Here is a 27,740-nt window from a genome sequence, read left to right on the forward strand (position 1 = left end):
AGATCTGAATTGATGATGAGTGTTGCCTGACCATATTGGTTCTGACCTCTTCCTACTTCAAATCTTGGGCACCTGAAGGTTGCTTTCTGACTACCTACTAAAATTTGTCTGCTTTTTCTCTTGTACTGACAGCTTTCACAGATGCTCCAATGGAGTGCTAGATATAAATTAAGTCAACAACATACTATGATTTGGTGATAGGTAAGGAATGAAATTTAGAGCTTGGGATCTAGACAGTTGAAAGCCATGTTACCAATGGAGGGATAAAATTAGGTCAATGGGGCTGGGGTGAGGGAAATGAATGGATTAAAAGTCTTGCTTTGATATGGGCAATGCCTTAATTGGTTGGCACCTGAGCTGAATATTGGGGACAACTGCTGTTCAGGTAGGGCTATGGTGTATTGAACATGAAAGCAAATGGGGTACCTTTCAGAGCTAACCACTAATCATTCCAAACCAGCATTAAAATTGATGTATTTAAGATGAGATTTCTCTTAGTCACATGTATTCCACTGTTTTGATGTACATCTTTGTGTAGGGTTCTGGGGGCAGCCTGTGTCACCACACTTCCAGTGCCCACCAATACCCACAGCTCCTAACTTGCACATCTTTGGAATGTGGAAGGAAACTGGGGCACCTAGAGGAAACCCATGCAGATATGGGGAAAACATACAAACTCAAAGCTGCCAGAATTGAACCCAGGTTGCTGGTGCTGCCCAAAATGATTAAATCAGTTTCCAGTATAATTGTCATGGTAATTTCAGCTGCTGATTTGGAAGAGATTGTTCTTGAAAGGTTCTCACGAGTATATAAAACTAGCTAGCATTTAATAGCCATCCCCATTTGATGAACTCTGAAGAACTGCAGGCATTGGTGAAGATGTCAGCCAGGAAATTATGGGATTTATGATGATAAACATTGTTTACAAATAAGTGATTTGAAACACTTGCATGGTAGTGATTCTAATGGCATCATACTAGAAATATTGTAGACACCTACAATGGGGCCATGGCTGACACTAGGATTATCCAGTGCACAAATTACAATATAATTTAATTCAGCACTTAAACAAGGTGCCTGAGCAACTCATTGGTATATTAGTTGATCTTTGGCTAATTAAGTGAAAGTCCCAAAATGAAGACAAGTACTGATTTTTAGCTTGGTGCATCCACTTGTATGCAACTGGGATCAGTATATTTGTGGTGCAAGATTAACAAGTCAATTATAAACAGTGCAGGCTTCTTTAAAAATATTCAATAAATGTGAAAGGTGTAGTAGAGCTAGAAAGAGATCACAAGTCATTACTTGGACAAAACACCTTGTAGCTAGACTAAGGTTCCTTTTGCTGAATAATGTACTAAAAACTGACTAGTTTCAAACAAAAAAAATTGCCTGATGACAATTTTGAACAAGCAAGACTAGCCTATTTGCTTCACCTTCTTCCCATTGTTTAGTTTAATAAACCTGAGTAGGTTATGGTGCTGAGCTTAAACCAGAGATTGTGAAAATGCAAGTGAGAATACTTGTCTATTATAAATGTAGCTATGCCTGTGCTCTTCATAGAGTAAACATTTGTAAGTCAACACTGCAGAAAGCAATGGTTTAAGCAGTGTTCTACAAAATAACAGCCAACATCTCATTTTCTAATGGGGAAAAAAGATGCTGGAGAAACTCAGCAGGTCAAGCTGTTACGGACTCAGTGAATGTCCCTTTAAGATAGTGTGTGTGTGGCATGCTTACGTTAATAGAAGATAAAGGATGTAATGACATAGAAGAAGAGAGAGAAGGGAGAGAGACACCAGCCTGCTTGTTTTCTCTACTGATGGATGAGAAACAATAACTGTTTGCTACTGAAATCCATGTATGGAAGTTGGAAGTAATCCGGTGGAGTTCACTTTGTTGCTGACCTGTAGAAGGAAACGGATTTTGTGTGTGGATGACCACGGTTCAGATGCTTTTGGGGTGAGGAAGTCACTACTGAGTAAACACAAGTGTCGTTTGGGTTCCATCGTGGAACATTTGGATTTCGTATGTACTCTGTTTTTCTACATCTTATCTTCAGACAACGGTGGTCGTTGAAGAAGCCCTTGCTCATGTTTCACCTTATGGCTTGCAGAACTGAACTTTAAGAACCATTCCAGAACTTGGAGTTTGGGACTTTGTCACACACACAGAGTTTAGTTTTGGGGTTAATGTTTGAGGTTTAACATTTTTGAATTCTAACATACTAACATTTTTACTTTTATTTTTCATATCATAAGTAGTGATTAATAAAATAGTTTTTAACACAATCATACTCAGTGTGTTTCTTTTGTTGCTGGTTCGTGACAAAGCAGCTTCTGGAGAAAAGCAAATGGTCAATGTTTCAGGTCAGGACTGAAGATAGGAAGCCCAATAGATACAGGGGAGGAAACAGGACTGGGGGGGGGGGGGGCCTGGTTGGTTGGTTGTGGTTTACTTAGAGTTCTATGTTCATCCTGTTAAGCTGTAAAAGGTCCCAAGATGGAAAATGAGGTGGTGTTCCTCCAGTTTGTTTGGACTTCTCCCAGCAACAGAGGCTGAGGACTGACATCAGTGTGGGTGGGGGGGGGGTGGGTGCAGGTGGTGGAAGAGAGAAGAGGGGAGGAGTTGAAATGAAAACAACTGGCAACAGATGGAGCACAGGTGTTCTACAAAAGTCACCTAGTCTGCATTTGGTCTTGCTGATGTAGAGAAGGTCACACCTGGAAACACAATACAGTAGGTATTATGGGAGGTGTGTTCAAATCTGCCTCACCTGAAAGGACTGTTTGGGGTCTCTGGCAATGGTGTAGGGGCAGTGGAAAGTCCCTGGGGTGGGAAGGAAGGAGTGAATTAGGGAGTCCTGGAAAAGAGCAGTCCCTATGAAAGGCTGAAAAGGAGATAATGCTTGCTGGTGGCAGAGAATGATGTTTTTCATCTAGATTCCAGCATTTGCAGTTGTTTTTTACTCATTTTCTGATAATGACGTAGTAATGCACTGGGTAGGGGAGTGATTTATTCAAAACAAAAGGTTCCCAGTCCCTCCAGTAAGCTCAAACCATCAGAAATTAGTCAAATTCCACTGGGCACATGGTAGCTTAAGTTGTTTTAAGTATTCTATTTACAAAAATTAAAGCACTAAACATTTTTGGCACAATAATATAGGATCTGCTAATAGCAGATATGTACAAGCAACAATAATAAATCAAAAAAAAATCCTAGAAGTCCTTGTAATTCACCATTCATGTACAATTAATGTGGATGTTATTGAACCAAGCTGCAAACTCAATCTTCTATATTTCTGCATGTCATAAGTACTGCACAAGAGATAATTTAGTGCTGGGAAACAAGGTAGTGGGAAACATTTAAAGCAACACATCATTGGACAGTTTAAATCTTGTTATACCCATTCCACTTCAAAGACACCTGTCATTAGCAAAGTGGGTACACACTGATGGATGAGCTGTCTAAACCCATTCATAGCCAGGTGTGTAGGGGGAAAAAAGGTTGATCCTCTGACTAGCAGCACAGTAAAAGCACACCAGGTTAATAAGAGCTTTATTCTGCATGTCCTATGCTGTATCTGAAGTATCATTTAGTCTCTTGTTGGGGGGGGGGGGGGGGGGAGGAGGGAGGAAGAGGAAGGGAACTGCAAGTTTTAGATACAACCATTTCCATTCAATAGGTCACAAATACACTGGGTTTTGGCATTTACTGAAAAGCTTCAAATAAAGTCACTCAGTCTGAATTACAGAAGTTAGAAAACAATGAACTCATTGAAACAGTTACCAAGTAGTGGTTGTTTTCCATCTTTCTGATGATCCCACTGGCACAGAGCACCATCAGCACGGCTGGATTTGCTGTCATCTCAGGAAAAATCCAGAGTTTAGCCTACTTCGCTTCCATGAGTACTTCTGCCTTCTAAAGAGATAGATAGTGGATTTTTTTTAAAAACAAATGTAAAGTTCTTGCTTCAAGACAAAATCCATGTGTCCTCCAGATGAAATAAATGGAAAAAGACAAAAATACACACAATTTACTAAGAATTTAAAGTCTTTTCACTTTGGTTCAAGCTAAAAATAATTAGGAGAATATCTGATCTTTTAATATGCTGATCAGTCACAAACTCACTTTTTAATTATATCCCAAAATCATCTCCACAAGACAGCTATGGTTCTCTTTCACCAACATTTAAGCATTGTTGCCACTTCTGAAGAGCCCAATTTATAATGGTAAACAAATACGTAGATCAGAAACAGTTTGTGCCTTCCACAAACATGATCTTTATGTGCTTGCATTTATGTGGGTTAAGTGGTCATTATAGATCACAAGCACTTGAGATTCCACCAATACCACTTCCACAAAATCCTGCCAGAGGACCTGGGGATGAGTCACTTCCTCTCTCAAGCCAGTATCCCCAGTATTCAACTCCCAGTTAAACTTGGTAAACTGTGATGTCATTGGCATGCCTGACACCATACTCCCAGAACTAATACAACTCAGAACTCCAGCACAGCAAGGGATTACTGGGTGAAGAGAGGAAATTATAGATTCTTAAAGCTTCCTTGGGAAAGCAACATCCCTACCAATTTGTTCAAATCCCTGACCTACAAATGGTCAAAGTGGAAGGAGCATTCAGGATGGTAATGATAACTGCACACAGAGACCCAGCATTAAATCCTGGAAGGAGAAATGCTTCCCAAACCACCCCCATCAAGCAACTGCCCCAGTGGTAGAGTATGGGCCCAACACTGATGTGGTGGATGAGACTAGAACTGGACCCCAGTTGACAGCTGAATTCTCTGCTAATAGAGGGCCATTATCAACATGCCAACAATTGTACTGAAGTTAAGCAAAATGATAAATTATGATCAGCAATCAAGACCATGATACACACAAAGGCATCATTACAAAAAGTTTAAATATAAAGTGGTTGTTTAATGAGTGACATTTGGCAAATCTGCTTAAGTTTTGCTTTAATAGAACTTGTTCTACAGTAATTTCAGAGCCACAAGTTTTAGGGAATTATTTCAGGGAGTCACTTATTTGGAGTCAAATGAATCTTTTGTAAAAAGTAAACTACCTCAATGAATGCAATATCCAAGGCCTGTGCCTCTTTCTGACAGCAGCACTTTGTCCAATTGAAGTATTGGCAATCTGTGAAGCAGTGTTCTCATTTACATCATCTGTTTCAAAATACAAATGAGAGGTCTGGGAACCAGCATGATCTCCATATAAACTGGGTTCTTGTTCAGTGCTAGAACTGGAAATGCTGTCCTCAACTATGTGGTCTGGTATTGCTTCATCCATTTCTCCATCAATACCTTCTGATTCACCTGATAGGAAAAAAACTCCAAGTTCTTCACAATATCTTCACAAAAATTAGACAAACTGTCAACATATTGCATCTGGAAAGCAACTACAAATTACATTAAATTTGTTCAAAAATAAATACACATTTGTTTGCCAATCCAAATTGCAACATAAATGGATTCTCATGAAAACTGAAAAATTCAAATTCATGTCTGATCAATAGAAAAAGGTACCCAAGGTGGTAGCTTTCCTCTGCTGGAAGGTAACAGAAAGGGTGTGAAATCTTAAGTTTATACCATTGGCTTGGTTGTTCCCAAAAAAAAATTCTTAATTCAATTGCAGTGTATGAAGTAGATTAAAAAAACTGTACAGTTAATACAGTGCTCAGGCAAGTTTTAATTAGGTGGTGATTGAAACAGACAATAGTTTGTATTAATTCAAATACATGGATTACTACAAATCAACCTAATCAATGCTCTTCCCCAGTTTCTTAAAATACAGATAAATTAGAAACTACTATTCCCCTCAACATAGAACTACAATAAAACAAGTTTACTGAAAAGTGATTATAACCTGCAGATTTTCACTTGGAAACAGATGATTTTGCTCTTTGCAACTATCCAAAACCTCACTTTGTATTTAACAGCTTTCATAACAGCTTAATTTCAGAATACACTTTCTAAATTATACTTAGAAATTATTTGAACACTTTGTAATTTCATAAGCTAACAATTGCATTCAATTAACAATACTTTTAAATAGATAACCAACTCTTAAATGTTTAAGTAGGTGGAAGAGTTTATAATTGCATCTTCTCATTTGATATTTTTCACCTTTCCCCATGTGAACCTTTTAAAAAGTCACATGAAACGAAATCACAAGAATAGAAACTCCAAAATCCGATTATCCCTCTTTAAAGTGAATTGGCAGCAATTACTGGGGGTTCAAAGTTGCACCTTAGTCATCAAATGCACAAGCAGATGTGAACACAAATACAAAATTTCATATTCACCTGAAAAGTCTCAAATGCAATAGCATTTGGGACAAAAAACTCATGGGGCAACTTTACATACTAGTTGAAAGAAGGTGCACATCTTTGAAAAAATTAGTACAGCTTTGGACACAGTGGTTGTTTCGAAAGCATCACCTGGCCCATTATTGGCATTTGAGTAAAAACCTGGCATTTTACAATTTGTTAAATCACCTTATCCATTTGAAGATCCCCAGCTGATTTTCCATTCCATGACAGCACTGTTAATTAAACATTAGCACAATCTGAAACCTCAAGGTTGATAGACCTTTGTCACTGCTGACAGAGAAATTCAGTTGTTTCAGACAGTGAAAGAGCTTTGTTTCAAATTCACCATCCTTTTTTAAAAAACTTCTATTCAAAGAAGAATGGTGATCCATGACCAGAGCCCACTTGTTTTGGTCTCAAAAAACTGATAATCAACAAGTCCAATCTTGTAATGTATCTGAATTCCAGCAAAGATTTTTCAATTTTATAAAAAAATCTCCTCTTCTGCTATTCAACTTTAACTCATCTCCTTGTAACATCTTCTGCAGATGCAGTTTTTCTTACCAACTTTTTAATCAGGCTCTTTCAGCCAGCAGTACTACTCGTGTCACTCACTATCCTGGTCTTCATCCTATCACAGAATTTTTGTTCTCTCTACCATTCCCCATCCGAACTGGGAATGTTAGAAATTTTGAAATTGCAGAAGACATGAAGTTAATCAACCCAAAGCACAACTCTTCATCAGATGATGCCTGACCCGAATATTTCCAGCAGCTGTGGTACTTTGCCTTCTGGATTTTCCTTATCCATGTTGACATCAGTTTGAATCGTTGATCCTAGATAATAACCTGCCAAGTATTATTCAGACATTACTAACAAAACGTTTACATTCAATGATTTCTCCTTCCCAACTCACCATCTTCCATTGGTGGCTCATCTGCCTTTTCCAAAGTAGATGCAGAGTTGCAAGAGTACTGACTTTCATTTTCACTGTATTCCAAGGCATCAAATATGTTGTTGCTGCTGCCACCTTTTTCCTGGCTTTCAGTGGGCAAACCTGATATATCTGGAAGAAATGAATCAGTTGTGCTTTTCAACTTTATATAAAAAAATCCTCTAGCAATTGGTAACATCTGCCAGGATTACACAAAGATCATAGTTTAGGACATCTGTATTCAGACACTATGTAGTGAACAGCAACCCCAAGAAACTTGCTCTTATCTAGTGTTTTATTTAGCTACAATTTGCATTAAAACAGACTTCAATCATCTCTGCTAATTTTGATGTTTTGACTGCTCCTTGGCTCCCATCTCAATGTTTCAAGGGAACATCCATTCCTGGAAGGCCATCTACTGTCCAAAAGTTGTAAAGAGTTAAAGACATGATGACATGGCCGAATATATGGCACCTTGCTAGCTTTCCCAGATGGATTGTCATACATCCATACAACTTTGCATAGTCATTTTTATTAGAGGTCAGAGTAAATTTAATGCAATTCCATGTAGATTATTTTGGGTCAAGAAATTGGGTCAGAGTGGTACATGCACTTCCTTGAAGACTATTAGCCAAAGTTGTGATAAGCAAAAGCAGCAGCTTCCATAGTTATTTATCCTAGTCCAGCCCATAGGCGACCAGGTGTGCTGGTTGAATTCAGTCAGCATCAATTTCCTTTATGATCACTCATGGGATTTGAGAATGATTTACTGGGTTTGCTCCCTCCACTAGTGACCCACCTCAAGTTGTAGTTCTTGTGATCAAGATATTGGAGACACTACAACACAGTAATAAAGAAAGGTGTTTCTGCAATTACCGGCTTCTCATTTGCTTGTCCAGCATCTTTGCTCAGCTGTGAAGCCAAACCATTCAAATCATTTTTTTGGGCCTAAGCTGGTGAAGCCCCTTCTAATATAGTAATTCTGCAGCTGTCAGAAAAATCAATCTGTGGTATATTACATGGAGGGAAAGAAATTTCAGAGAAAATGAGGGATTAAAACAAAACATTGTACATTCCTCTCCAGCAAAAAGCTTGGATTTTCTAATACTCCCATTAAATCAATGCAAATAAGTGAAAAAACATTCAAGTTATACTGCCTCCCCACTTCTCTTCCAGCATGCTGTGACAAAGGTAATTTAGCAGATGCAATAGTTTAAAGCATCAAACAATACCTTGCACAAAAATCAAACTCAATCCTTGTTACTTTTTTGCAACTATGCTCAGAGTCCAATATATTCTGCAATGAGTTGCAATTACTCACCAGCATCTCTGCAGACACAAGATTCCAAAAGCTGCACATGATTGCCTGCAGTCAGACTCTGCACAATTCCTTCAACTAACTTTAGACGACGGCGCATACAACTTAAGCGCCTTTTGAGAACTGTAATCTTTTCTTTGTATTTTCTTTTTGCGTCCCTGTAACAGTTGTGCTCCTCTAGCTGATTCCGGGTAAGTTGGACACCACATCCCATCCTGCATGGCTGGTTCCAGTGTTCACAAACTTGTTCATGAGCAGTAATGTTCTTATGAAAGATTTCAGTGGCACAGCCTTCATACCTGCAGCTCACTATCCTAAATTCACAAGCTGCCTTGTGGTTTTTGTACTGTTCAAGTGGGAAAGTGTACCGGCAACCATAGACTTTGTTTTCACACTATGTGGTAGAAACAAAGGACCTCTTAGCATACATAGAACATAAGAGCAGTTAGTTATTTTTCTTAAAATGAGAAATCCAGAAACAATAGCACAGATATCCAGACCTTTGAGAGGCCAACAAAGAAAAAGGAAATTAAAAAATGGAACCAAAGATAGAACAAAAAAAACAAGCAAAATGATTTGAATCAATGCTACCTTGACATTTTGCAGGAGAAAACCCAGCTTCCCAACAATAAAAGCCAACACAGGGTACACACAGCTCTATTTTCTGTCCCTTAATTTTTTGAAAATCAAATTTAAGTGTCTATTGGTTCTTTTAATGCAACACAGTATTATCCCAGGGTAGAGTCACCAGGCCAAGTTACTAGGAACAACAAAAATGGATCTAACTGGAATATTGTTAATGCATTGTGTGCACTCAGGTGGTGTTAAGATGGGATCTTCTGATTTGGTTAGTGGGTCTTGGTAATAATCCAATTGGTTTAATGTTCTTTCAGCTTGTTCAGACAAGTGTGAGATCCATAGTGTGGATGAGCCAACTGACTATGGCACCACACAACAAAGTTATTCAAGTGTGGGAGCAAACAAGAATATAGTGGTAGTATGGGCCAGTATTACAAGAGTGATTGACATCATTTTCTGCAAGAAAGAGCAAGGGTCAGAAGGCTGTGTGGCCCACTCAGCACCTGGATTCAGGAAATATGCTCTAGGGTGGAGTAGTAGTAGTTTCATTCATCATGGAACATGCAGTTAATAAATAAGAGGTAGGACAAAAAGAATGCTGTATAGTCAGTAAGAGAAGCCAGACACAAAGTTAAGCAGAACCTCAAAAATAAATGTAATTTCCAGAAAGTGAAAGCAAGATTGAGAAAACTAGTCTCATAAGGAGATGGGGAAGCAAATAAAAAAAGGGGGCAGGCAAGTTTTTTTTAGAAATAAGGAAGATGTACACCACACACAATGGTGAGTGTCTGGAATGCACTGCCAGGGGTGGTAGTGGAGGCAAATATGATAGAAGCTCTTAGACAGGCACATGAATTGCAGAGAATGAAGGGATGTGGACTTGGAAGAAGGGACTCATTTAGTCAGGCAGTTAATTAGTTTGGCACAACATCATGGGCTAAATGGCTTGTTCTTGTGCTATACGGTTACGTTCTACCAATTGGCAAGACAATGGGCAGGCAGGGTAGTGTAGCAGTTAGTGTAATGCTTTACAGCGCCAGTGACCTAGGTTCAATTCTGGCTGCTGTCTCTAAGGAGTTTGTACATTCTCCGTGTCTGCGTGGGTTTCCTCCCACATTCCAAAGACATATGGTTAGGAAGTTGTGGGCATGCTCTGTTGGCACCAGAAGCGTTAAATTTGCTGATGACAAAAAAAAAATGGGAAAGCAAATTGTGCGAAGATTCTAAGAGGATTCTTAAATGGTTGGTAAGTTCCTACTCTTTACTGAAAGTGCTTAAGATTGTACAATAGAGATTTGGGAACTTACTAAATGAAAGAAATTTTGTGGTCTATTAATTTTTGTTTTCACTCCCCTTTTTCCCCAACTACACCTCCAACTTTAGTATCTTTCTACCTCAACCCAGTAGACGAAAACACCAGTGGTTGAGCAATAGGCACTGAAACCAACATCTGTTTACTCCAGCATTCTGTACACAGTCATCCTGAAAATCAGGCAATTTCAACTGCCAATCGTTCAGTTATATCTTATTCTTTAATACCTACAATTTACCTTCATTATCAATCGTCCAATCATGTTGTGAATCATTGGTATCACAGATCGAGTCACACCTTTCACCTTTTTCCTGCAATATGGACATTCCTGCTTCCTAGAAGATAATATTACATTGTAAGAGGAAACTCAAGCTTTATTGCCAAATATATTGCAATCAGTCTGCAAAATGTGACTGATTCAGTAGCTTTTATTACAGAGCTGTTGGAACAACTCGGATACCATTGCCTGCATCAGTTCTGACTAGAAAAGCTGGCTTTTACTCATCTCAAAAGGAGAAGTAAAAATATTCCAGCTCTCAAGCAAGGGTGGAAATCTTAGGACTCCCATTCAGCCAACTGCTGCCATCATCTTTACCACAAGGACTCCAATGCATCACTGTTGATTTCCTCATGTGTCCTGCAGAGGATGCAAACACCTGTAGATTTGCTGCCCTTGAACCTGTAGGAGGGAGCTTAGATTTCAATTACAAGAAGAAACGGGTGCAAAACAGAAGTACAGGATAATTTCCTAATTTAAGAATTTTAAAATTTGAGAATATTTTGCATAGATTAAACATCTTTGAATGTCCCCAATGATTTTTATAGCCGGGATCATGGTTTAACTAGTCTCTGAACTCTTCTGGTGGCAGGGATTAATCATTACAATAATGAAAAATGGCAATACTGGCCTGGATCAGCAGGGAGCCTGTTTTCAAGTGGAAGATTAAAGTAAAGCCTGGTAGGAGCAGATTGAGGATAGAGAACAGGTGAGTTTGACCATCAATAGCAAGGCTAGAATATTTTGGTTTGCAAGTTTGGTCTTCTTGGAATACAACTTGCAGGTATAAATACAAATAGATATTAGTCAGGAGTTATACAGCACAGAAACAGACCTTTCAGCCCAACTCATTCATGCTGACAAGGTGCCTTCCTGAGCTAGTCTCATCTGCCTGTATTTGGCCAATATCCCTCTAAACTTTTCCCATCAACTTGCCTATCCTTTTAAATATTACAGTTGTAGCCATCTCTACCACTTCTTCTGCCAGCTCATTCCATATATCCACCAGCCTCTGTTTGAAAGATACATCCCCCAGGTCCCCTTTAAATCTTTGCCCCCCCCCCCCCCCACCCAAACCTATCCCCTCTCGTTTTAGGCTTCCTACCCTGGGAAAAAGACTGATAGGCCATCTTAGCCACAACCCTCAAGATTTTATACACTTCCAGAAGGTCACCCCTCAGCCTCCTAACCTATCCTTATAACTCAAGTCCTCCAGTTCTAGCAACATTCTTCTTAAATCTTTTCTACACCCTCTCTAACTTTATCACATTCTTCTTATGGTCTGGCAACCAGAGCTGCATACAATACTCCAGTTGCATTCTCACCAACATCTCATACAGTTGCAAGATGACATACCAACTCTTGTACTCAATCTCCTGTCCTATGAAAGCAGGCATGCCATATGCTTTCTTCACAACCCGTCTGTGTCACTTGTACCGCTGGATCCCTGTTCTTACAGCACTTCTCAGGGCCCTATAATTCACTGTTTGTCCTGCCCTGGTTTAACTTCCCAAAGTGCATCACTTTGTACTGGTCATAGTTAAACTTCATCAGCCATTCCTTGGCCCACTTTCCCAGTTGTGCTAGATCCCGTCGCAACCTTGGACAACCTCCTTCATTGTCCACCACACCACCAATGTTGGTGCCAGTGGATTATACTAATCAAGCCACCAGCATTCTCATCCAAAATTGTTAATATACATGACAAACAAAAGGAGACCCAGCACCAATCCCTGCAGCACACCACTGACCACAAGCCTTTGATCTGAAAGGCAACCCTCCACTACCACCAAGCCAATTTTGTATCCAGTTGGCTAGCTGGTCTTGGATCCCATGTGATCCCACCTTACAAACCTTGTCAAAAGGCCTTGCTAAAGTCCACATAGACAACATCTACTGCCCCATCTCTTGATCACCTCTTTAAATCACTTTCACTCACTTCCAAAAAACAACAAATATAGGCAATTTCTATTGCAATACATACTTCATCCCATCTTCTTCAATTATACTAATTTACTTTACAGGCCAAAAGTCCTTCCTCTTTTTGTCCTCATCTTCTTGAAAGATTACTTGTATTGGAAGGTTGTAGAAGCTTGCCACCATGTTAGCTAGCTAGACATTGTGGATAAGAGCATCAGGAGGCTACTTGACCATAAATATAAACAAACTATACTTTTTCTGTAACCTTTATAGCAGAAGTGACTGAATAGCAGTCATGCATAGACAGTTTCTTTGTCTCTCCCTGACAACATCAAGTACATTCATATTCCCACCACACGAGGCCGGCCTATCAAGTTAATACAAGTTCTGAGCAATCCCATTTCTCCAATTAATTCCCAGTAACCCATTTCTCACATATCTATCAATTCCCATTTCTCCTGCCATCCATCTACACTAGGGACAACTTACATAGTATCTACTAACCAGGATACGAGGGGAAACGACGACGGATATGAGGGGAAACACCTAGTCACAGGAATAAAGAGCTCTTACATAGACAGCACCCAAAGCTAGGATCAAATCTGGGTTTCTGGGCACATTTTGCCATTCTAGGTGGGTTTGTTTTAAATCCAAAACAGAAGTTAGTGCAAACCATAGAGAAACAAGTATGTTATAGACATCTATGACTATCACACAAATCTGAATGCAAAAACTGATGTGGGACTTCAGAACTGTATCTAAGTAAATCCCTGTATTCCAAAATCTCAAGGATGTACATCTGCAAGAAAGTGCCCAATTCCTAAAGTCACAAGATGAGCATTTTACAATGTGCATGAAGAGCAGCATACTGAAGTTGTCACCGTCTATTCCATCTGAAGCAAACCCATTTTTAAAAACACAAAAGACTATAGCAAAAAAAAAATTCAGAGTTTAATGATTCTGTACAGGGAGAGGAAAAATAACTGTGGATTTCTGTTCAGTGGAATATATTACAACATTATGCAAAAGTACAAAAAATGTTACTTGTTTCATATGAGGGTTTGTGTTCATAGATATGCTAAAAAAATACAATGCTATAGCCTTTTGCATGCATTCACAAAACTAAGATGATTTCATTCTGATCAAAAAGTTGGCTTGGCTAGGACTAGAGGGGATGAACATTGAAAAGGAGAGTTACTCAAAACAAATAGCCTTGTGGGTACAAAGCAAAAATACTTCTAGTTCTGCAGAGGCATTTCCTCCACACACACCATTCTAGATTTGGAATACATACAGGTACCTAGAAACTAAAACAACATCCTGATAATATTGCTAGACTCTTTACTGTTAAATAGAAAATATGAAATTAAAGGGAAAACATTTTCCCAAAAAATTGACATAGGTCATTGTTTTCAAAACAAGATTTCAAAAAAAGTTTTTACTTCCCAAAGGTTTAAAGCCATTTACAATTGAGTTAGAGATATTAAGTTATCAAGTAGTTTTTACCTTGCAAGCCAATTTGAAATGCAGCTTTTGCAGAAGACATGTTGGCAGCAGAGTTCCACAGGACCTTTGAGCACACCATGACAGACAGTGCAGATGAATTCAGGATCTGGGGCATTTACAAACAACTCAATATCATATCCAGAATCCTAATTAAAACAAAAATGGAGAAAACCAAATTGCAAGTATTGGAAATCAGAAAAAATACTGTTGAACATTGCCAGGTCAGACAGTACAAGAGAAACAGACTTAACATTTTCAGTCAATGATCTCTTATTAGAACTGGATGAAAAGGTCAGTGTTAAAAGAAGTGTTAAATCTGCTTCTTGCTCCACAGATGCTGAATGCTATCAGCATTTTCTCTTTCAGGCTTTAATGATAGGTACAGAAGATTGAAAAGGTAAAAATGTTGACTTTTATACTGGAAGACTAAAATCAAAATAAAACAAAAAAAAAGAATCAGGTAGCATGGTAGATGTGAGTATCACATAGACCTTGGAGACAAGTTCAATCCACTGAGTTGTGTGGCACAGCAATTGTTACACAGAACAAATCTGGCAATAAAAAAACAAGTATCCAAGGCACTAAAACAAAAATATACACCACCAAAATCTGTAAAATCAGGGCACAGTATATCCTTCACTACCAGTACAATTAAGAAGATCAATTCTGCTTTAATGACTGCAGAAGAACATGCTGGAAGTAGCGTCAGGTATGCCCAAAAAGGAAGTGCCAACAGGACTACAAGGTGTTAAATACAGAGGCAAGGGAGCTCAACCGATGCTTCAGATCAAAGCTCTTTAGTCATGAATGGTGATGGGCAATTAAACAGCCAACAGGGCTCAAAAGCATCCCCATTCTCAACACCAATAACACATGAAAGCAACCAAGGTCAACTATGAGTGCCAAGCAGATGATCCAACTCAGCTTCCTCCCAAGATCCCCATCATTATAAAAGCCAGACTCAAGCCAATTTAATTCACTCCACATGATATAAAGGAACAGCCGAGAGTGCAAGAGAGCAAAGAGTATGGGACCATACTAGTTGTGGCACTGAAGACTTGCTCACTAGCCAAACTGTTCTTGTACAATTAAAACATTGGCATTTACAGAAGTGTAGAAAATTTGCTTAGTATCAGATTTTTTTTTTTAAAAAAGTGGACAAATCCAATTAAGTTCTGCCAGTCTAACAATCAAAGTGATGGAAGGTCTTGTCAACAATGCCATAATGAGGCATTTAGTCACCAACACATTGCATAGCAGGTCCACTCAATTCCAGACCTTATCAAATATTTGGTCCAAACATGGATCCGAGAGCTGATTTCTAAAGGCCAATGTGACAGTCCTCAACATCAAGGCAATACTTAACCAAATGTTGCATCAAGAATCCCTGGCTAATCTGAAGTCAATTTGAAGTAAGGGACAGTGTCCTAGACCCAACCACCTATAGCTTTTTCCATCAATACAAGACCTTACAAGTGTGCTACAAATGTGTCAGGCAATGGCTATCTCCAACAAGAGACTAACTAGCTACCTTTGACATTCAATGGCATTACTATCACTTAGTGCCCCACCATCAACAGTTATCATTAACCAGAAACTCATCAGTACCAACACAAATACTGTGCATACAAGAGCAGCTCAGAGGCTAGTTATCCTCCAGCAAGTGACCAAAAAAAAAGAGCAGGCCCAATATTCCATAAATTTGTTCCACTATTCAACAGATCATGGGCAGAAAAATGCACAAGTAGCATGATTTAATCATATGCCTAAATCTGAGCAGGTTACATAAAGTTTGCAATATTGATGCTTTTGCATTCAAGTGACCGGAATTGAAATAGTTCAGATATTTAGCTAGGGATACACATTTAGTCTCAAATTATAATGCTCATGGACGTCTTGGAGGATGCACAGTTGTTAACCAATCTGACCAGTCCAGTTAATATTTCACAGAAACCTAGGCTAAGTACAAATTAACTAACCATAGCTACATGTACTCATCATTGAAAATTTGCAGTTTAAAAAAAAGGCAATGAAAATTTGAAAGTTCCTCGCTCTGATTAAAAAGTTAACAACCGGGTTAAAAACACTTAATCTACAAAGAATTATATACCAAAGTTTACTTCAAGTAGTACCATGCAAAACGACAGGAAACCTCCTCGTCTTCATACACCCTCTTCCACCACAAAAGCCATCCCAGACCATCAAAAAGTTTGAAAGACCCTCGGGAAAGTAACGATGAGAGGGATAAAACATGTCAACAAGGTTGGAATAATAAAGGGTAGAGTAAAAGGTCGGCAAAGGCTGAAAGAGAAAGGCAGAAGGATTGGGTGAGGACAGCGGGAGAACGAATAACGCAAGAAAGAAAGGGACGAATGAACATCATCACGTAGGTACTATCTACAATCTGTTCTCATGAGCAAGTATTGCCGCCGATAATTGAGGACGCCCGGTAAAGAGCCAAACGACAAATATAATTTATATACCGTCGACTCCACTAAAACGGCGAAAAGTGATATTTAACCACTAACAAAGAACTTTCATAACATGGCAACAACCGTCTAGAGACCATTCACCCAAACACCTTAGACTTTAAAAAAAATTCCCCCATTAGACAGTTCAAGTGACCAGTACACTTCTATTTCAAAAATAAACTTTATTCATAAAAATACATATACCAGAGTACACATTTTTTCACATTCATAGTAACGTGTACTGCCCCTTACCTGTTCTAGCTCCCATTCGTCAGCCTGTTCCATTCTACTGCAACTTCAATAAACGTATTTCAACTGGTTAAAAAGTATATTCTGCTTCTCCCTGATCAAGTCGTCACGACCCAACCTCCAATCATGTGTGCGGTGGCCTGATTGACCTGCTGCAAGGCGTGTTTCTCTGACAAAATCCCTCAAAAAATGCAGGAAACGTCTGTCCTTCGACACTTGAACGTGGACTGCTGAGCTGAGGATGGGTTTTGCACTGTAAAACATATCAACAATATAGAAGCCCATGGAGTGCAGAGAAATGATAATGAGTGAATGGAATACTATTTGAAAGAGCTGAATTGCACAGGCCAGTAGTGAATGCAGTGAACTATGATCGATTGCGCTGGAAATTTACTGCAGTAAAAGGCAATTTTTTTTTAAAGGTATCGTGCTTAAAATGAGTTTTTGTTTAATGGTACATAATAATAAGAATAGACAATTCAACCCCAATGGAGCCAGTTCTGACGTTGAAGTAGATCATGGCTTATGCAGTTGTACAAGTCGTTGGTGAGGCCACACTTGGAGTACTGTGTACAGTTTTGGTCACCCTGTTATAGGAAAGACGTGGTTAAACTGGAAAGTATGCAGTAAAGATTTACGAGGATATCTTCAGAATAGAGGGCCTGAAGTTATATGGAGAGGTTGGCCAGGCTAGGTCTTTATTACTTGGAATGTAGCAGAATGAGGGGTGACCTTACGGAAATGTTAAAAATTATGAGAGGCATAGATAAAGTGGACAGTAACAGTCTTTTCCCCAGGGTAGGGGAGTCCAAAACTAGCGGGCATAGATTTATGGTCAGAGGAGAAAAATTTAAAAGGGACCTGAAGGACAACTTTTTCATGCAGAGGATGGTGAGTATATGGAACAAGCTGCCAGAGGAAGTGGTTGAGGCAGGTACAATAGTATCATTTAACAAGCACTTGGATAGGTACATGGAAGGGTGGGGCTTAGAGGGATATGGGCTGAATGCAGAAAATAGGGACTAGCTGGATGGACACCATGGTCAGCATAGACTTATTGGGCTGAAGGGCCTGTATTGGTGCTGTATTGCTCCACGACTATCTCCAATTTCATGTACCAACGTTGGTTTCCAAACTTCTAAGGATTATGTGTTACAATATGTATTGTATTCCATTTTGGAATTCTTCTGTTGCCTTGGGCTCCACAGCATTTATAGGGAGGGAAAGGAGAGAAGTTCTACCATATCCTGGACAACTTTCATCCCTTAACCAACATCTGAGATGTGAATGAACTAGTTATTTCTTTTGTTGCGATTTGAGTTTTCTTTGGAAAAATAGGAAGTCACATTTCCAAGATTGCAGCGGTGACTACAGTTTAGAAAATGCTGTATTTCATGTGTCTGTAAAGCATTTTAAGATGTCTTTATTCACTTGCAAATCTTCTTTGTTTCATATATTTAAAATACAGGTCCTCCACAGGTTATGAATGCCTGATCAAGGGCAACGTGTACCTATGGATAAGCATTTGAGAGACCAGCGGGATGGATTTGCTGGCTGCTCCCAGGCTACAGGCATCTTCTGCTGTGTGGTAACTCGGTTTGTGGCAACATCATTGTACCTTGCAGAGAAATTTGAATGGTTGAATTAAATGCCCTGGTTTAACTATACGTTGCCCTTGGGTGGCCCATGTTTTCATTTAAATATATTGCCAGGCGGTCTACAAACTGTTCGGGTTACAAATAGTTCTTGGGAACGGAACCCTGTTGTAACCTGGGGAGGACATGTATTACGATAAATAGTTATTAAATGTCATATACGATTTCCAATTTAACAAATGGTTTTTCTCAGTAAATTAGAGTGATTTCAATATGTTGACGTAAGTGGTAGGATTGTGTGTTATGGATGGTCTCGAGGTGTGATAAATACATCTTCTAATCGGTGATCATAGTTTATGGGGTGTAGTCAGACATGCAACTAATTAATTGTTACAATGTTTATCATAAGCTTTTCTGACCTTGACAATTGCTCTAGGGATGCATTCATTGGAATCACCATGCACAATGGTGCTGCTGTTATCTGGGAATGGTCTTGTATTTACTTTCTTAGTAAACAGCAGGTGAAGTGTAGGTTTTGATTCACAAGGATTGCAGGCTATCCATGATACAGAATGGCATTGATTGAATGCAGATCATAGAGTCATACAGCATAAAAACAGGTCCTTTGGCCCAACTGATCCATGCCGACCAAGATTCCCATCTAAGCCAGCCCCATTTGCCCGCATAGAGTCGTAGAGGGAGAGAGCACGGGGACAGGCCCTTTGGCCCATCTAATCCACACCGAATAACAATCATCCACTTTACACTAATTCTATATTAATCCCATTTATTCCCTCTACATTCTCTTCAACTCCCCACCCCCACCAATTTTACCACTCACCTACACAATAGGGGCTATTCATTACCAATAGCCTGTCCTGGTCCAATCATGTAGATGCCACGGCCAAGAAAGCTCACCAGTGCCTCTACTTCCTCAGGAGGCTAAAGAAATTCCATTTGTCCCCTTTGACACTCACCAACTTTGATCGATGCACCATAGAAAGCATCCTGTCTGGATGCATCACAGCTTGGTACGGCAACTGCTCTGCCCAGGACCACAAGAAACTGCAGAGAGTTGTGGACACAGCCCAGGGCGTCACGGAAACCAGCCTCCCCTCCTTGGACTCTTGTCTTTACCTCTCGCTGCCTTGGTGAAGCAGCCAGCATAATCAAAGACCCCACCCACCCAGGTCATTCTCTCTTCTCTCCTCTCCCATCAGGCAGAAGATACAGGAGCCAGAGGGCACATACCACCAGGCTCAAGGACAGCTTCTATCCCACTGTGATAAGACTGTTGAATGGTTCCCTTATATGATGAGATGGACCTTGTTGTGACCTTGCACCTTATTGTCTACCTGCACTGCACTTCCTCTGTAGCTGTGACACTTTAGTCTGTACTGTTATTGTTTTACCAGTAGTCCCTCAATGCACTCTGTACTAACTCAATGTAACTGCACTATGTAACGAATTGACCTGTACGATCGGTATGCAAGACAAGTTTTTCACTGTACCTTAGTACAAGTGACAATAATAAACCAATACCAATATTTACAGTGGCTAAGTAACCTACCAACTTGCATGTCTTTGGGATGAGAAAGGAAACCAGAGCACTCGGGGGAAAACCACACGGTCAAAGGGAGAATGTGTAAACTCCATACAGACAGCATCTGAGGTCACCTTGTGGGTAATGCATTACAACTCTTAGACGTGCCATGAAACAAAATTGATTCCACTATCCTAAAAGTTTACCTGACATGAGACCATAAATTTTGCATCAACAGCTGAATGCCTGGTTTCTTAGCAACATGCACTAAAACTGAGTGCAGCAGATAGCTAAAGTGAAGCAGAAACTACGATTATTGGTCTAGCACTCCCTCTTGATTGAAGGAAAGAACTTTGCTATCAGGTGCAAGGTGCTCTTGTGTGGCAGATATGGCTCATACCCCACGTCTCTGCTGCAGCATTCATCAGGGTTATTTTATCTAGACATTGAAATTGGGTCATGTCCACAGAGATGCAATTTACAAATCTCCAAAGGGAGGGTAGGAAAATATATCCATTGTGAACCTTATCCTGATGGTCACCTCTGTGTATGGGTGCATACGCTGGATATGCAAAAGTGAAGTGTCACTGTGTGAGACGTGGTTTCATCTGACCCCATATTACAAAGAATGGTCAGGCCATATTACTGTATCTTTCAGTTGGACCGTACCACCAGTCCCTCATTGAAAAGTCTGTGCACACTTTTGATCATGTCCATTAGACAATAGTCTGCTATGAACTTGAGGTCCCACGGAGCTGGTAATGGTGGATCTTGCTGGATAGTTCTCCAAGCACACTGTCAAACCCATTTTGCAGAATGCCTCACCGCCAGAATCTTGCTTCACTGTTAGTGATAAGAGCCCTCTGTGTAAGATTGTCCATACACAGCTAGATTCTCAATGCCATCATGTGCTACTCTCCAGAGGTTGCAGTGCGAATGAGACTATCATCCATCTTTCCCTGAAATGTGTGCTTGCCAACTCTGGAAAGAGATTGAATGGTCTTTGTCGAGGTTCACTCTAAACAGGTGAGTAACAAGGATTCTGTGCTGTACAGGCTGTTCATGGATACACACAATGATAAATGTCAGTTGCTGCTGGAAGATTATCAGCTTAGTGATATACTTACATCTGCAGCAGTATGTACAGGATTGACTTCCAGAGGTCATTTAAGGGTCAGGGCACTTTAAATATTGGAGTCCTAAAATTAATTATCAAAGGGTTCAGTTCACATTATTTGAACAGTAATTGGTGCTTACCTTGCAGTAACAACCTAAAAGAATGGTGCCATAAAAATGTACACTCCTGTTTGCATTAGGAGGGTGACAGAAAACCATGTGTCTGGTTCCCCACATAATGCACAATCAGCATAGTGATTTAAATGCAGGAATTTCCAGACAAAATATTTTAATAGCTATTTTAACAGCCATTTCCAGATTTTAGATTGCCAAAAAGTCATAGAAATTCAGCCCACTATGTCCAAAATATCAAGGCTGAGGAAGTTTAGTATTGCATTTGTCTCTGCAAGTTCTGAGGAATTTGTAAACATTGGTGAGAATCCCAGAACCATGGCACAGAAATCCTGTTTCCTCTTATGAGGGATTCTGATGTAATGAATAAAAAGGATCCCATTTTTTCACTACAGATGTGGGGAAATGGGGTTGGGATTTGTAATGAAAGTGTCAAGAATTAAAATAATGGCAAAAGAACCAGAGAAAAGAAAATGCTTTTTGTGCTGCAAATTATGATTTGGCATGTTTTGCTCAAAAGGATGATGGAAGCAGATTTAACAGCAATATTCAAAGAAGAACTGTAAATCTACTTAGAATGGCAGAGTGCTGAAGGAAGCCCTTTGGCCCATCATTTCTGTGGCAGCTCTTTGAACAGAGTATCTATTCTGTTCTCCCACATTTTTCCAGGGGCCTTTCGTTTTGTTTCTTACCAAATTCCATTTACAATGGGTAAACTTTGCAGGCCATATGGAAAGTGCAGGAGAATGAATGAATTGTAATGCCTCTTCTTTGCCTCTTTTTTTTCTTCAGAGATTTTAGAAGAATGAGAGGTCTTCTTGTAGGGACGTACAAAATTCTTACGGGGCCGAACAGAGTGGTGTTTCGAGATGACAGAACAACAAATAGAACATTGGAAGAACCCAGTGAGTCAAGTAGCATCTGTGGAGGCAGGTTGATGTTTTGGGTGGAGACCTGGGTTTCCCCTGGTCGAGGAGTCTGGAACTAGGGGTAACAGTGTCATAGTAAGAGTTTGGCCATGTAGGACTGAATTGAGGAGAAGTTTCTTCAGAGCATAATGAATCTTTGGAATTCTCTACCCTGGAAGACTGAGGCGGATCAATCATTGATTGCATTTAAAACTGAGATCAATTTTTTTTAAAAATGAATCAACAATTTAGAACAATCAAGGGACATGGGGATAGGTCAGGAAGATGTTGAGGAAGAAGATCAGTAAAGATCTTGTTGCATTAGTGGTGCAGGCTCCAACGGGTCAATCTTCTCCTTGTGCTCCTACTTGTGTTCCCATGTTCAAAGGGCCGTCCAGGTGACGGATCTCGACCCGAAACGTCGCCTGTCCATTTCCCCGCAGAAATGCCGCCTGACCCGCTTTGTGTGCAGCTCCAGAGGGCTGTCACCGACTGACGGGGCTCTGCGGCGCTCGGACACGGTGGCAATGACGCGACCGCGTGTAATAATATTGCCAAATATGTTTCTTTTAAAGAAAAAAAACTCACCTGGCCAAAACAAGACCCCTCCAGGAATAGCCTCAAGCGGAGTTGGGGCGAGTGGGACCTGGTGCAAGACTGACTGCCCTGTTGCCATGGGGACGAGGCAGCGAAGTGACGGGGGCGCCGTCCGTGACGTCATCAGAGCGCGCCGGAAAGTCCTCCCCCGGCGGCTGGAAACGTGCTGCGAGGCGGCCGCCTGGCGGGGGGCTCGGTTGTTTCCCGTTGACATGGTCTGAGCGCCGACTGAATGAGCCCGAACCATGGCGGCCAGTGGCGTGCAGTTCAAGACGAAGTGAGTGTCGCCTGCAGACTCTGATGAGAGATGAGCGCCGCTGCCTGTTTTAGATGGGTCGGCGACCAGCCTTGCTTCGTGGACGCAGCTCCCATGCGGATGCTCCCCCGTTATCGTGGTCTCTGAAGATGATCTAATGTGCCTTTAAAGCTTGCTGCGCTTACTGTATTTAGGATCTCATAACCGGGCATTCATGATGTTGGGTATCCAAGGTTTCAGATATCTTCGGGAGCAACACAAAAGGCGCTGGAGGAACTCAGCGGGACAGTCAGCATCTATGGAGGGAAATGGGCAGTCGATGTTTCCGATCGAGACCCTTCATCTGGACTCCAATATCTTCGTGTGTCCGGATGAAGGGTCTCGACGCGAAACGTCGACTGCCCATTTCTACAGCTGCTGCCTGACCGGCTGAGTTCCTCCCAGCAGCTCGTTTTTTTTTGGTGTGGAAAAGCAGTTTGTCTCGTTCAAGTGGCAAAGGTTTAATTTGTATCACTACAAAAATGCTGAAAAAGATTTAATTGATGACGAGTGCGCATTCATGTTGTGGCTGGTACGTGCATTTTGGGTTCCAGCAAAAGAGAGCTGTGCACATGCTAGTGGCTTTCTTGGGCAATTTGTTCACCAAAGTGGGAGGGAAGAAACCCTACTCTCAGTATTTAATTTGAAGCTAGATCGGTATAGGCGTAAAAACAGGTTGATGTGACATGGATTTTACAGTGAGTCAAATTGGGTTCTAAATTATGATTTACACTCTAGTCCTATTGTGAATCCTGAATGAGTGTCTTTATTCATTTTGGGAATCTGGTATTGCTGGCAAGGCCAGTATTTATTGCCCATACCTAATTGTCTTTGTAGATGGTGGTAAAATGGTTGCAGTCCTTCTGGTGAAGATACTCCCACAGTGCTGTGGGTAGGGGGATCCAAGATAGAACATAGAACAATTACAGCACAATTCAGGCCCTTCGGCCCACACAGCTGTGCCGAACTGATGCAGAAATAGGAGACTACAGATGCTGGAATCTGGAGCAAAAAACAAACTGCTGGAGGAATTCAGCGGGTTGAGCAGCATCTGTGGGGGAAAGGAATTGTCAAGGTTTTGGGTCAAGACCCAGTGTTAAGAGGGACTAGCAATATATTTCCAAGTCAAAATGATGGTGCGGCTTGGAGGGGAACCTGCAGGTGGTGGTGTTCCTGTACACCTGGTATCCTTGTCCTTCTTGGTGGCATAGGTCATAGGTTTGGGAGGATCTGTCGAAGTAGCTCACGCAAGTAAATGCATTGCATTTTGTGGATGGCACATGCTACCGTCACTGCTGATGGAGGAAATGAATGTTTAAAGTGGTTGATCAATGTTAATGAACCAGGCTGCTTAGTTCTGGATGTTGTTGAGCTCCCTGAGAATTCTTGATGCTGTATTCATCCAGGCAATTGGAGAGTATTCCACGATATTCCTAACATGCCTTGGGGTGGAAAGGCCTTGGGGTGTCAGGAGATGAGTTACTTGCTGCAGGACATCCAGCCTCTGAGCTCTTGGAGCCACAGTATTTATGTGGCTGGTCCAGTTGAGTTTCTGCAAAAAATAATCTGAAGTAAAAAGATTATAATGCTATTAAGTTTTATTGGGATCTTAGTGGTGACACCATACAAGATTAATTGGATCACGAAATAACTAAGGAAATCATTAAAGACTGGAGTGGTTTTATGTATTTCTGAAGACTTTTCATTTGCGTGATTGTGAAGTGGAATCATACGATGCAGTGAGACATGGCAAGAGGTCTGTGCAGCAAAATAAGTGATGGGTAATCAGTAAACAATGAATCTAAACCTTGAGAGTCAAGAATACTGTAATTACATCTTGTGTCCATCCCTCAAAGTTGTAGATCCTCCACTGATGGGCAGAGTGGTACTGGTGACACATGGGCACTGATGATAGGATTGGCTGCCAGAAAGCCCCTCTAGGACTGTGACATGGATGTTCCTGCTGCTGTGGCCTCAGTGCATTGCTGACTGAACAAGTTTTAAAGGCTGATAAATGTTTATTTTATTTTCAGTCCAATTTAATTTTTTGTAAGTGGTTCCTTTCTTGATTACTGTATAATTCAATGTTTGCATCTCTTCCAGCTATGCTGTTTCCAGCAAAATTGAACCATTTTACAAAGGAGGAAAAGTACAGGTATCTTTTAATTTATTGAAATTTAGTGCAATTTTGATTTACTTGTGCTTTAATAATTTCAGTTGTTGAAGTTGTTACCGATTTTTAATTCTCTCTTTATCTGTCTTATTTTTTTCCTATTTTATCTTTGTTAACTTAACACAAAGCAGATGGAAGATGAATTCTATTTTTTAAAAAAGTACAAACAGAACACCTTCCATTAAAAGTGAAATTCTACAGATTTTAACATTCTAAAATAAAAACAATTGCTGGAGATCATTCAGTTTCCAGTCCATGGCCCTGCATTAGAAGTTGGAGTTAAATTGCAGATGCTGAATATCCAAAACAAACATAGAATACTGCAAGCGCTCAGCAGGTCAAGCAGCATCAGCTGGGAGAAAAACTTAGGAGGCGTTACGGGTCAAGAACCAGTTCTATTAAAGAGTCCTTGACACCAAACGTTGACTCTGTTTCTCTTCTTATTGATGTTGCATCATTTGCTGAGTGATTCCAGAATTCTGTTTTTTTTTGTATCAGAACTTTTAAAGATGCAAGAAGTTTCATTGGAACACCCATTTTATAGGTTATTTTGACGTACTTTGATGTCCTATTCTCCACTGAAAGATGAAAACAACTTCTTAATAAGGGTGAGCATGTTATTTAAAAAGTGTTATTTTTCTCTCTTCTAATACAGATGAATAAAGATGGAACGTGTATGTTCTGTTCATGTGGAACTAAGATCAATATCTTGGACATTGGAACAGGAAAGATCTCAAAGAGCATTGAACAGGTAGGGAGTAACAGAAGGGATACTGTACTGTTCATATTTTGGTATGAATGCATTTGTCTTTCTAGTACCCATTGCTTTGGAAAGCTATTTTACTGCAAAATGAGACAATCTGCATAATAGGAACTTTACCTCCATGCCATCAAGGGACCCAGTAGCTGACAAGCATTAGTGTTGCATACTTGTCCCTTCCTCTGGACATGTGCTTGGCCATGAGTGCCCTGAAGACGGTGAAACCTTCTTGGTGTGCCAGCATGTCCTCTGCCTGTTTGAGGAAAACAGCTAAGATCAAGACTGTGAGTGCTGAAGAGATATGCAATCTTCCCCAAATCTGCTGATAGGATAAGCAAGCCAAGATGATGTCCTGTAGCAGGCCACCATTCCCAGCAATGAAGTCGGATGGTTAGACCTTATCATTTGCCCAAAAGCAGACTCCCAAGCTAGACACTTTTCTGAGTTCTGTTGTAGTGAGAGATTACCAGATGGACAGAGAAAACTATTCAAAATATTCTCAAAGCATCCTTGGAAAGAATATAACATTCTCACTGTTTACCTCGCCCATGATAACTCAAAATGGAAACCGAGCATTTGGGATGACGTTGAGAACCTCGAGTGTGTTAGGATCATATGGAAGCTTGGCATAAACCGTGAAAAGAGCACATCACCTTCCAAACTACCTACCCATCCAGACAAGCATCTCCTGTCTTGCTGTGGCAGTGTTTGTGAATCTTGCGTTGGCCTCATCAACTACCTTAGAACCCACAGAGATTGAAAAGCAATAACAGAGAATACTGGAAATACTCAGCAGGTTAGGCAACAACTCTGAAGAGAAAAACAGAGTTAACATTTCACATTAATGACCTTTCATCAGAACTAGAAATAGCCCCCGTTCCATTTCGCCCTTGTAATCACAATTGAGTTTACTATAAGAGGACGTAGAGTGCCAAGCTCCAGCTTTGGGTGTAAGTTTCAAAGTATGCTGTTTAATAGTGTGACTTTTTTGGAGTCATCCCAAAAGTCATTCAGTTGATGCTTTGGCAATGATCTGAATGTGATTGTCAATTTTAGAGCAGCTGATAGCTGCCGAATGAGATGAGATCATTTCATGTTGAACCCTCCCACTATTTTATGTTAGAACCTGCCTTCAATGTGGAAGAATATTTTTGCTATTTCTATTAACATATTGCATGTGTTAATATAACATGTATTTATAATTAATATTTGTTTGAAAACTGGCAATAGTAGGTAGATTAGACCATGGGTCGGATCGTGCATGACTTGCCCACAGCTTGCATTTACCCCATATGATTCCTGTGAGAACAATAACCTTTTGCTTCCATACATTGAATTGGAGGCCTCCACTATCTGGCCTTTTGCAAGGCAGAGTGACCAGGATTCTGGGTGGATCTTGAGATCCCATCTCCAGCATCACGCTGTTGTCCTGTGACAGCTCCAAAAGACATTTTCCTTGTTTTTTTTTATTGTTTCAGTCAAATTAATAGATATTCTGATATTGAAATGGTTCAGCATAATTTTTCTCAGACCAATGTTATTCAACAGTTTAAAGACCAGTTTAAATGGATTTTAAATAAAAAAAATTTAAGAAATGATTATAAATAAATTTATTTGAAACTAACTTTAACTACTTTATATACTTTAATTAATTTAATGATTTAAAGTGAAACAAATTTAACTTGTACATTTTTTAATGACAATCAATGACCCCATTCAAATTA

The 27,740-nt window shown here is 40.2% G+C and overlaps 2 protein-coding genes across 5 annotated transcripts in view; one reads left to right on the forward strand and one right to left on the reverse strand.

Moving 5' to 3' along the window:
* Window positions 1-2,996: 2,996 nt before the first annotated feature.
* On the reverse strand, window positions 2,997-22,858 carry rnf151 (ring finger protein 151). 4 transcript variants are annotated; one of them, XM_052022043.1, is made up of 8 exons: window positions 22,780-22,858; window positions 16,901-17,150; window positions 14,178-14,323; window positions 10,713-10,809; window positions 8,587-8,977; window positions 7,248-7,397; window positions 5,084-5,336; window positions 3,625-3,921 (listed from the first exon to the last, which is right to left on the reverse strand). In XM_052022043.1, exons 2-8 carry the CDS (start codon window positions 16,931-16,933, stop codon window positions 3,864-3,866), a joined length of 1,128 nt encoding a protein of 375 aa, XP_051878003.1. In that variant the 5' UTR covers window positions 16,934-17,150; window positions 22,780-22,858; the 3' UTR covers window positions 3,625-3,863. The 4 variants fall into 4 exon arrangements, with proteins under 4 accessions (XP_051878002.1, XP_051878003.1, XP_051878006.1 ...); XM_052022042.1 differs by lacking the exon at window positions 22,780-22,858 and having other exon boundaries at window positions 2,997-3,921; window positions 16,901-17,040; XM_052022046.1 differs by lacking the exons at window positions 5,084-5,336; window positions 22,780-22,858 and having other exon boundaries at window positions 16,901-17,041.
* Window positions 22,859-22,864: 6 nt separating this feature from the next.
* LOC127573639 (transducin beta-like protein 3) overlaps window positions 22,865-27,740 on the forward strand; it is a 44,657-nt gene continuing 39,781 nt past the window's right edge. Inside the window, exons 1-3 of the mRNA XM_052022041.1 lie at window positions 22,865-23,065; window positions 25,187-25,238; window positions 25,912-26,007. Coding sequence (XP_051878001.1) covers window positions 23,034-23,065; window positions 25,187-25,238; window positions 25,912-26,007 — 180 coding nt within the window. The 5' untranslated portion in view covers window positions 22,865-23,033. The remainder of the gene's footprint in view (window positions 23,066-25,186; window positions 25,239-25,911; window positions 26,008-27,740) is intronic.

This window comes from Pristis pectinata, chromosome 8 (genome assembly GCF_009764475.1).
Source record: "Pristis pectinata isolate sPriPec2 chromosome 8, sPriPec2.1.pri, whole genome shotgun sequence".
In the NCBI taxonomy this organism is placed as follows: Eukaryota; Metazoa; Chordata; class Chondrichthyes; order Rhinopristiformes; family Pristidae; genus Pristis; species Pristis pectinata.